The sequence below is a fragment of the Stegostoma tigrinum genome, chromosome 44, assembly GCF_030684315.1.
Source record: "Stegostoma tigrinum isolate sSteTig4 chromosome 44, sSteTig4.hap1, whole genome shotgun sequence".
NCBI classification, from domain to species: Eukaryota; Metazoa; Chordata; class Chondrichthyes; order Orectolobiformes; family Stegostomatidae; genus Stegostoma; species Stegostoma tigrinum.
This window is the reverse complement of record NC_081397.1, coordinates 13,792,922-13,803,307: the sequence shown is the minus strand read 5'-3', so window position 1 is coordinate 13,803,307 and position 10,386 is coordinate 13,792,922. Positions and strand designations below refer to the sequence as shown.

The following is a 10,386-nucleotide window of genomic DNA, read 5'->3' as shown; positions in this document are numbered from 1 at the left end:
ATGAGCTGAGATAAAGCCAGAGCCAGGATTGCAGTCGCAAGTGTGAAACTGTGTGTTCAAGGAGAATATGGGAGGGCAACTTCCAACTATTGTTTCAAGTTTTAACCCGTTCACCCCGAAAAACGTTGTGTAAGTTTTTATAAATACATCAGCGTGCACTTGTAATGTGCAAGTGAATTAAATTCTAAGAAAAATTAAACTGTTCAATCCTCTTTGTAAAACTTTACCCACTATGTTGAAGGGTTTTTCCAACTTGTCCCAATAGGGTATGAAGGCTGGATTCATCCGTGGTAATGAAAAGTATGATCGCTTATTTGAGTCCCAGTAAGAGAAATGCCGTGCGATTCCTTTTTCAATTTCCAAATCTGTAAGGGAATTTATCCGATTTTTTTTTCAGTTTGCAGTGTGTGGGGCTTTCTGCTGTCGGTGAGAGTTTCAAAATGAGCCGAGACCGACCGGAAAGACTGATCCAGCACAATAAGTGAGGGCTATTTTACCATGTTTTCTGAAAACGGTGTTGCTTAGGAAGTGACAGAGATTGTGAAGTGAACATTTTTAACTGAAAGGAAATTAAATCGTAGGCATGAACGCAAAAATCCTGGTTAAAAACTCTTGGTCGTATTGCCCATGTTGGCGGGCTTTTCAAATCGGACAGAAAACGGTTTATGATTTGGCGCCCGTATTTTCCTACGGTTTCCACGCAGAGGAATTTTGTTTTATTTTCAAATCTCCCCGCGGGTTCTATCCGGTTTTGCAGAAAGCTGTAAATGAGGCTTTCTGTTGTCGGCGGGAAAATTTCCAAGTGAACCGAGAGGAAAGCAGAACAGCTGCCGGACTGGCATCGCAAAAGTGGAAATATTGTTGATCTTGTGCAATCGGGAGAGCGATTGTAAAATATTGTTTAAAGCAGGAATGCGCTCAACGGGAAAGAAACAGTTGTGATACTTTTATCAATATAACCGGGTGCTGATGTGTAATAAATTCAATCTGTGCAGAGAATAACTTTCGGCGGGCTTTTCTTTCCCGCTTCCACTTATTCTTCAGTTTTTGCGGGGAAAAAAGAACTTCAAGATCAAAAATAGACGGATTCAACTAGGCCGGGGAATCAGAGATTGTGTGAAGTATACAGTTGTATTCTAAAAGTAAATTATCTGGAATATGAACGCATTCTTCTTTGTAAATCTTCTACCCGTTTGAAACTATTGGATGGCTTTTCGAGTTTGAAAGAAAGCGGTTGATGATTTGGTGCCGGGGTTTTCCGGCCTCCTCCCCGGGCCCTCTCCGGATTGGTGAGTGAAGCAGATATCTGATTGGACATTGAAACGACATTAGGAGATACTGAAAAATGTGACCAATCAGCAATGGCCGCATCCCCATTCCTCCCGAAGGTATAAGAGGGCGGGATGTGGCCGCATTGCAGCATTCTCTGTGAAAGTGTTTGAGAGACTGTGGCGATGTCTGGGAGAGGAAAGGGCGGTGGCGGGAAAGCTCGGTCGAAGGCGAAGTCCCGGTCGTCCCGGGCTGGGCTGCAGTTCCCGGTGGGCCGTGTTCACAGGCTCCTGAGAAAGGGTAACTATGCTGAGCGTGTGGGTGCCGGAGCGCCGGTCTATCTGGCTGCGGTGCTCGAGTACCTGACGGCTGAAATCCTCGAGCTGGCCGGTAACGCGGCCCGGGACAACAAGAAGACCCGCATCATCCCCAGGCACCTCCAGCTGGCCGTGCGCAACGACGAGGAGCTCAACAAGCTGCTGGGAGGGGTGACCATCGCTCAGGGCGGGGTGCTGCCTAATATCCAGGCCGTGCTGCTGCCCAAGAAAACCGCCGCTGGGGGCGCCACTAAAAAGTGAAGGGGCCGTTCTGTAACCTGACAACCAATGGCTCTTTTCAGAGCCACCCACAAAATCAGTGCAAAGCAGCTAGACTGTCACTGCTGGTTGATTAATTTTCATTTTATGTGCAAACATAATTCCTTTTATTTTTTCCCTAACCGAGATAAAACTGGAGCAGCTACCGGACACGACGAATAAAGTCTGAGGTTTTACTGCAGGGACAGCGACTTGAAATAATAACTCAAAGCGGTATCCCCATCAATACGCTGACGGAACAAAGGACATGCAATAAGTCGCCGCAACAAAGAGGCCATTCGATACGAAACCGACCCGCCTCAGAGGATCGAATGAATACATTAGTGGGAGATTTGGTCGTGCAATTGAAATTTTGCCCAACGCATAAAAATTGTTTGCATGTTTTGATGGGCTTTTCGATTTGGTAACCTTTTCCCACCACCCTCCTCCGTCAAGCTCCGTTATAGCTGGCAATACGCCCAGTGAAGAAATTTGCCCACGGAGGCGTTTCAATCGGAAACTTATAAAATATGGGGTGCAATACTTCAATTGTGTTATGATTTCTGAACATTTATGAACCTGATTGCCCCGAGTTACCTTTTGTCTTTAATGTGAATTAGTGTATCTCAGAACCAACAAATTTCTCTAACAGAAATTATGGGAACTGCAGATGGTGGAGTATCCAAGCTGTGTAGCTAGATGCACACAGCACGCTCAGCAATATCCCGACACGTCAGCTTTTCTGCTTCTGAGATGTTGCTTGACCTGCTGCGTTCCTCCAGATACACACTTCTGTTGTCTAAGCTTCTGCAACAGCTGTGGCATTGAATCACATCGATAGCTCGCTGTGGGTTTACATTAATTAAAGTTCATAGTTCCTAACTCCCGCACCAGGCGCTGGAACGGCAGTTTGCGGATCAGCAGCTCGGTGGATTTCTGGTAGCGGCGGATCTCCCGCAGAGCCACCGTGCCGGGCCGGTAGCGATGAGGCTTCTTCACTCCACCCGTGGCCGGAGCGCTCTTGCGGGCCGCTTTGGTCGCCAGCTGCTTGCGAGGAGCTTTTCCTCCGGTGGATTTGCGCGCTGTCTGCTTGGTTCTGGCCATTCTCTTCAACTCTCTGCAACAAACACGCAAGCTGCTGCTGTCACTGCCGAGCCTGCTGCGGCGGTGCCAATTTATGGGAATGGAGAGCCCGCCCTAGAGCTGGGATTGGATACAGTCCCGTCCCTCAACCCCTCTGAGAAATGGGAACTGCAGATGCTGGAGAATCCAAGATAATAAAGTGTGAAGTTGGATGAACACAGCAGGCCAAGCAGCATCTCAGGAGCACAAAAGCTGACGTTTCGGGCCTAGACCAAACAGCTCCGGAAGGTACGGAAAAGGCAATAAAATAATTGTTGAATTCAGATTGGTTAACCTGAAATGACAGTTTGTCAATTTGAAAAAAGCCCGCCGATTTTAGGTTAAATATTTAAAGGAAAAATAATGTCCGACGACGATAAAATCTGTACTTTGTGGGATTTTTTAAAAACCAAACTTACAGTTAACGCGGAAAAGACGCGGGTTCATTGCCTGATCTGTCTCTAACAAGCAGGAGTAAAGCGGGGTGTTTTAACAAAGCCCAGATAAACGAATCAACCGGCCGCCTACCCCCCGTTAATGAATCTAAAAAACACCGCCGATTTAAGCATATTCAAAGCTAACAGGGTACTAAAGCTACACAATCTCAATTAATCGGCTCATTTTTATTTCACCCAGATATAAATAGTCCGAAAACTGTCACAGAGGGTAACAAGTCATTAAAATATCTGCATGCTTCCTTGAATGAAAACTGAACTGAATTCCTGGGAGGAATGAAATAGAAAAACTGCAATATGTAACATTTAGCATCAGGGCGAAATTACAAATCGAGATCTGAAATCCGGCTGCGGCACAGTACACCCTCGCTGTGTGCTGCCTTTCCTGTGCTCAGGTCTCCGTTCTCACTGCTTGATCTTTCTCTAACATTGGACACGAAATTAGTGTATTTTTGTAATGGAATGAGCCAAAATTAAAAGTCGCGAAAAATGTGAAATAACCAGCTGCAGTACACTGTCTCCTCCATATGTGCTGCCTTTTCCCATCCTCGGGTCTCCGCTCTCAATCGGAGGGTTTGGGTGGCTCTGAAAAGAGCCGTTGGGGTCGCTGGAAAAGGGACGAGTTGCTCAGCCGCCGAATCCATACAGCGTGCGGCCCTGGCGTTTCAGAGCGTACACCACATCCATGGCAGTCACCGTCTTGCGCTTGGCGTGTTCAGTGTAGGTCACCGCATCCCTGATCACATTCTCCAGGAAAACCTTCAGCACCCCGCGGGTCTCCTCGTAGATCAAGCCCGAGATGCGCTTGACCCCGCCACGGCGAGCCAGGCGCCGGATGGCTGGTTTCGTGATGCCCTGGATGTTATCACGGAGCACTTTGCGGTGCCGCTTCGCTCCGCCTTTTCCCAGGCCTTTGCCTCCTTTGCCTCTTCCAGACATCACGCTTTTTCACTGTAATCGCTGCCGAATGAGAGTGGAGCTGCCTCGCCTTCCATTTTTATACAGCCCGCCCCGACCTGACTGAGAAAGAGCTGACAGAGAGTGTGAGGCGGCCCGGGCAGGAAACTGAGTGACAGACAGTGAAATGTCCAGCTCCGCCTCCAGCTTACGCCCGCCCCCAACTGGATCTGGAACTAAGATATCAAAGTGTGAAGCTGGATGAACACAGCAGGCCAAGTAGCATCTCAGGAGCACAAAAGCTGACGTTTCGGGCCTAGACCCTCCATCAGAGAGGGGGATGGGTGAGAGTTCTGGAATAAATTGGGAGAGAGGGGGAGGAGGACCGAAGATGGAGAGAAAAGAAGATAGGTGGAGAGGAGAGTAGAGGTAGGGAGGTGTGGAGGGGATAGGTCAGTCCAGGGAAGACGGACAGGTCAAGGAGGTGGGATGAGGTTAGTAGGTAGGAAATGGAGGTGCGGCTTGAGGTGGGGGGAAGGGATGGGCGAGAGGAAGAACAGGTTAGGGAGGCAGAGACAGGCTGGGCTGGTTTTGGGATGCAGTGGGGGGAGGGGATGAGCTGGGCTGGTTTTGGGATGCGGTGGGGGAAGGGAAGATTTTGAAGCTGGTGAAGTCCACATTGATACCATTGGGCTGCAGGGTTCCCACGTGGAATATGGGTTGCTGTTCCTGCAATCTTCGGGTGGTATCATTGTGGCACTGCAGGAGGCCCATGATGGACATGCATTCATCCAGATTGAATTCTCTAAGTCATTTTCCAGCCCATCGAGGTATTTGATCAAGATCCATTTGTAATCTTAGGACACGTTCTCCCCTTAATACTATGCTACACACTTTGTTATCATCCACAAACGTGTTTACCATGACTTCTCATTCAGATCATTTATATAATGACAAGCAAAAGAGGACTCAGTCCCAATCCCTGGGGAACACTTCTGGATGACAGGCCTACAGTCCAAAAAGCAACCCTCCATCTTCACTCTCTGTCTCTTGCCACTCAGCCAATTATACCTTGCTTCCCTTTGCAACAAGTGTTCCACCCTACACCATGCTGAACTCATACAATGTGTTGAATGTGGCTGGTTTCTGTGGTAGGGAATTACAAAGGATCACCACTTTCTAAATAAAGAGACTCTCACCTACTCAGCCATGAATGGCTTATCCTTTCTCCTAAAAATATGACTACTATCAACATGAATATTCTTTTTGCATTTACATTTTCTTGGTCTGACAGTGTCTTACAGATTTCTAAGAGAATCCCTCATTCTTCTGAATTTCAGCAGATATATTCACAACCAATTCAACCTCTCCTTCATCCCAGTAAGCTGCCTGTTAAAATTATATTCACAGCAATACCATCCTTACTCAGTAAGAAGGCCAAACCTGCTCTCAATATTCTAACTGCTGTCTCACAGATGTCCTGATAAATTGTCACAATTCACTGTTTCCACATGCTCAAATCCACGTTCCACAAAGGCCAACATACCTCTCGCCTTCCTCACTGTCTGCTGCACCTGCATACTTACTTTCAATGATTTGTGTATGAGACACACAGGTCTTGTTGCAAATATCACTGTGTCACTTTATCGACATTCAGAAAATGACCTCCCTTCCTTTTATTTTGTTACCAAATTGGATAACCAAACAGTTACCCACATTAAACAGTGTCAGATATTCATTTGCCCACTGTCTCGATTTCATCCCACACAATGCATCCTCTTTTAGAGCTGACCATCCAACTAACTTTGTGTCATTTTAAAACCTGGAGATATTACATTTGTTTCCCTCATCCAAATCACTGTGAATGTATTGCAAAGAGTTTTCATCCTAAAACTGATTCTTGCCATTGAGAAAAGAAATCCATTCATTCCCCCTTCGAGTTTCCTATTATCCAGCTAATTAAAAATAAAATCATTCAGAATGCTTTGCACCAATCACATTTCCTTGATGTTCACATGCTAATATCTTATGTTGGATTTTGTTAAAAAGTTTTTTCTTGTAAATTAAAATGAACTCATCTGCTTTATCATCCCTACTCCGGTAGATTTGTCAGGCTGGGAACATAGAACAGTACAGCAGACGAGCAGTTCTTTCAAATCCATGCTGACTTTGTCTGATCGTGATATTTTATCCCAATTATCTGCATTTTTTCCCCCTGCAGGCTGACTGGTCTAAAATTACAAGTTTTACCTCTACACACCTCTTACAAATAGATTGTTTACATTAGCTACCCTCCAATCTTTGGAAGTTATTGTAGCTCCTATGAAGATCTGGAACATCGCCATCAATACACCCACTATGAGCTCTGGGATATTAGTTATCCGTCCCTGGTTCCCAGCCTTCAGTCCTATCAATTTTCCCAACACAATTTACTGAACAATACTGACTTGATTCAGTTTCTCCATCTCATTCAACTCTCTTTTCCCCAACATTCCTGACGTGTTATGTGTGTCATCCTATGTGAACATAGAACGACAGTGAGTATTCAGTTGGATTTTCATTGTAAGTGAGGTACATTTGTGTTTATCAACGTAGGTTTATTTCCATTCTCCTTTTACATATTTATCAAGACATTAAAAGTTAGTTTTTAATGGCTTCTGCAATTATAACCTTTTCCTCATTTCCTCATTCATAATCAATGCATTCGTTTATTCCTTCTTTCCTGATTTTAAATTGTTCCCCAGCTTCAGGTACTTTTAATTTTTTTCAAGTTCTTTTTCTCAATTTGTACGCCTCTTCCTTGGGTCAAAAACGGTGTTAAATTGACCTCTTAAATGACTGTTTTGTAAACTGTAAAAAGAGCACCTTCCATACTGACGAATACATCCATTTAAACGGTTTTGGGCAGCTGATGAGGAGGAACACGTTCTTGATATAGAGCAAGTTCTCCTCCAAGCCACGCACCACACTAACTTAGAAATATATCCCTCGCTTCACTGTCGCGGGGCCGGGTTAATGTAGGGGATCTGGGGGCCGGCACGGACAGGGATGGGCGGAAGGGCCTGTTTCTGTAACGTCTCTAAACGGGGACCGGGTTAATGTAGGGGATCTGGGGGCCAGCACGGACGGGGATGGGCCGAAGGGCCTGTTTCTGTAACGTCTCTAACCGGGGGCCGGGTTAAAGTAGGGGACCTGGGGATGTCGGTGGGGTTGTGGCGTCGGGGGGGGGGGGGGGGTCGACACGGGGTCCGCGGAGAAACCCCCCCCACCACCCCTGCCGCGAGGACAGGCCAAGCGCCCAAACACCGCCCCCCCCACCCCCACCCTCCCGACCAACACCCATTCCTATGTAAACGCGTCACGCCTGCAGTTCTGGCCTCCCGCCAGCGGATGGCGGTAGCCGGGATCGGTTGGAGGTGAATCGGGTCGGGGGCGGGGGGTGGGCGCAGTGCTCACCGGTGACGAAGACCCTGACGGCCCGGCTCGGGGGGCGGGGGGAACCAGGCCGCCGTCGACCCGTCCTCCTCCACGCTGTGACGGCAAACGTAGCTGACCAGCCCCGTCAGGGCAGCGACGAGGCGGAAGGCGGGTGGGGGGGGCGGCGCTGGCACCGGGGAAGACCCACCTGCCCCGACCCCCAGCCCGGTACAGCCCGAACGTCCGGTTGCCCTAGCGGACCCCCCGGGCCGGGGCCAGGCAGGTGACGGTAACGTTCTCCCTGAGGTGGTAAACCCCGGTCCTCTGGCCCAGGGTGATCCGGGTCGGGGCCGGGCCGTCTGCAGGGGACCCCCCCCCCGGGGGAGGGGGCGGGTGTGCGGGGTCGGCCGGTGTTGGGGGGGGCAACAGAGGTGCGTACGGTCAGCTCGGGGCGTCCATCTTGCCTCCCCCACCCCACACCCGCTCTCCCCGTCCCCACCCTCCCCCCTCTCCCTCCGTCAGCCCCCACCCCCACCCTGACCCCCCGCTCACCCCGTCCCCACCCTCCCCCCTCTCCCTCCGTCAGCCCCCACCCCCAGCCCTGACCCACCCTCCCCGTCACTACCCTCCCCCCTCTCCCTCCGTCAGCCCCCACCCCCAGCCCTGACCCCCCGCTCACCCCGTCCCCACCCTCCCCCCTCTCCCTCCGTCAGCCCCCACCCCCAGCCCTGACCCACCCTCCCCATCCCTACCCTCCCCCTCTCCCTCCGTCAGCCCCCACCCCAGCCCTGACCCACCCTCCCCGTCACTACCCTCCCCCCTCTCCCTCCATCAGCCCCCACCCCCAGCCCTGACCCACCCTCCCCATCCCTACCCTCCCCCTCTCCCTCCGTCAGCCCCCACCCCTGCCCTGACCCCCCGCTCTCCCCGTCCCTACCCTCCCCCCTCCCTCTGTCAGCCCCTGACCCCCCGCTCTCCCCGTCCCTACCCTCCCCCCTCCCTCTGTCAGCCCCTGACCCCCCGCTCTCCCCGTCCCTACCCTCCCCCCTCCCTCTGTCAGCCCCTGACCCCCCGCTCTCCCCGTCCCTACCCTTCCCCCTCCCTCCGTCAGCGCCCACCCCTGCCCTGACCCCCGGCTCTCCCTGTCCCTACCCTCCCCCTCTCCCTCCGTCAGCCCCTACCCCGGCCCTGACCCCCCCTCCCCGTCACTACCTTCCCCCTCTCCCTCCGTCAGCCTCATCCACGCATCCCCCCCACCACTCGGTCTCTCTGTCTCTCTCTCTCCCGCTGTCTCTCCTGGGATACTTCCCCAGACTCCCCCGACTCTCCTCTGGGGAGATATTTCTCCTCATCTCACTCACAGAGACAGAGATGGAAACAGGCCCTTCGGCCCATCCCCGTCCGTGCCGGCCCCCAGATCCCCTACATTAGCCCGGCCCCCGTTTAGAGACGTTACAGGTACAGGCCCTTCGGCCCCTCCCCGTCCGTGCCGGCCCCCAGATCCCCTACATTAACCCGGCCCCCGTTTAGAGACGTTAGGGAAAAAGGCCCTTCGGCCCACCCCGTCCGTGCCGGCCCCCAGATCCCCTACATTAACCCGGACCCCGTTTAGTGTGTGGGCTCCCAATGGACTCTCGGACCCTGAGCGAGCAGCTCAGGGGGGCGTGCGGGGAGAGTTCAGGGAGCTGAACGTGCTCGGTGTGTCGGCGGGGGGCAGGTTGCAGATGGATGGGAAACGGGGTTGAGGGGTAGTTGGAGAGGAGGGAGGGGCGCGAAACTCGATGGGGAGCTGGCAGAGATCTCGGAGGAGGGTGAGGGGGGGATGTGAACAGGAGGGTGAGGACTGTAGGGGCTGGAGGAGGTGACGGAGACAGGGAGGGAGGGGATTTGAACAGGAGGATGAGGGCTGTAGGGGCTGTAGGAGGTGTCGGAGATAGGGAGGAAGGGGATTTGAACAGGAGGGTGAGGGCTGTAGGGGCTGGAGGAGGTGACGGAGATAGGGAGGGAGGGGATTTGAACAGGAGGGTGAGGACTGTAGGGGCTGGAGGAGGTGACGGAGATAGGGAGGGAGGGGATTTGAACAGGAGGGTGAGGGCTGTCGGGGCTGGAGGAGGTGACGGAGATAGGGAGGGAGGGGATTTGAACAGGAGGGTGAGGGCTGTAGGGGCTGGAGGAGGTGACGGAGATAGGGAGGGAGGGGATTTGAACAGGAGGGTGAGGGCTGTAGGGGCTGGAGGAGGTGACGGAGATAGGGAGGGAGGGGATTTGAACAGGAGGGTGAGGGCTGTCGGGGCTGGAGGAGGTGACGGAGATAGGGAGGGAGGGGATTTGAACAGGAGGGTGAGGGCTGTAGGGGCTGGAGGAGGTGACGGAGATAGGGAGGGAGGGGATTTGAACAGGAGGGTGAGGGCTGTCGGGGCTGGAGGAGGTGACGGAGATAGGGAGGGAGGGGATTTGAACAGGAGGGTGAGGGCTGTAGGGGCTGGAGGAGGTGACGGAGATAGGGAGGGAGGGGATTTGAACAGGAGGGTGAGGGCTGTAGGAGGTGACGGAGATAGGGAGGGAGGGGATTTGAACAGGAGGGTGAGGGCTGTAGGGGCTGGAGGAGATGACGGAGATAGGGAGGGAGGGGATTTGAACAGGAGGGTGAG

At 52.2% G+C, this 10,386-nt stretch overlaps 3 protein-coding genes across 3 annotated transcripts; 1 reads left to right on the top strand and 2 right to left on the bottom strand.

The window, feature by feature from the left end:
- Window positions 1-413: 413 nt before the first annotated feature.
- On the top strand, window positions 414-4,128 carry LOC132207208 (late histone H2A.2.2-like). The gene has a single exon (XM_059642440.1). The coding sequence runs from the start codon at window positions 1,455-1,457 to the stop codon at window positions 1,845-1,847; it is 393 nt and encodes a 130-aa protein (XP_059498423.1). The 5' UTR covers window positions 414-1,454; the 3' UTR covers window positions 1,848-4,128.
- On the bottom strand, window positions 2,438-2,982 carry LOC132207237 (histone H3.2). Its single transcript, XM_059642466.1, has one exon. The coding sequence runs from the start codon at window positions 2,946-2,948 to the stop codon at window positions 2,703-2,705; it is 246 nt and encodes an 81-aa protein (XP_059498449.1). The 5' UTR covers window positions 2,949-2,982; the 3' UTR covers window positions 2,438-2,702.
- LOC132207251 (histone H4) lies at window positions 3,368-4,360 on the bottom strand. The gene has a single exon (XM_059642479.1). It carries the CDS (start codon window positions 4,358-4,360, stop codon window positions 4,049-4,051), a length of 312 nt encoding a protein of 103 aa, XP_059498462.1. The 3' UTR covers window positions 3,368-4,048.
- Between the last annotated feature and the right edge of the window lie 6,026 nt (window positions 4,361-10,386).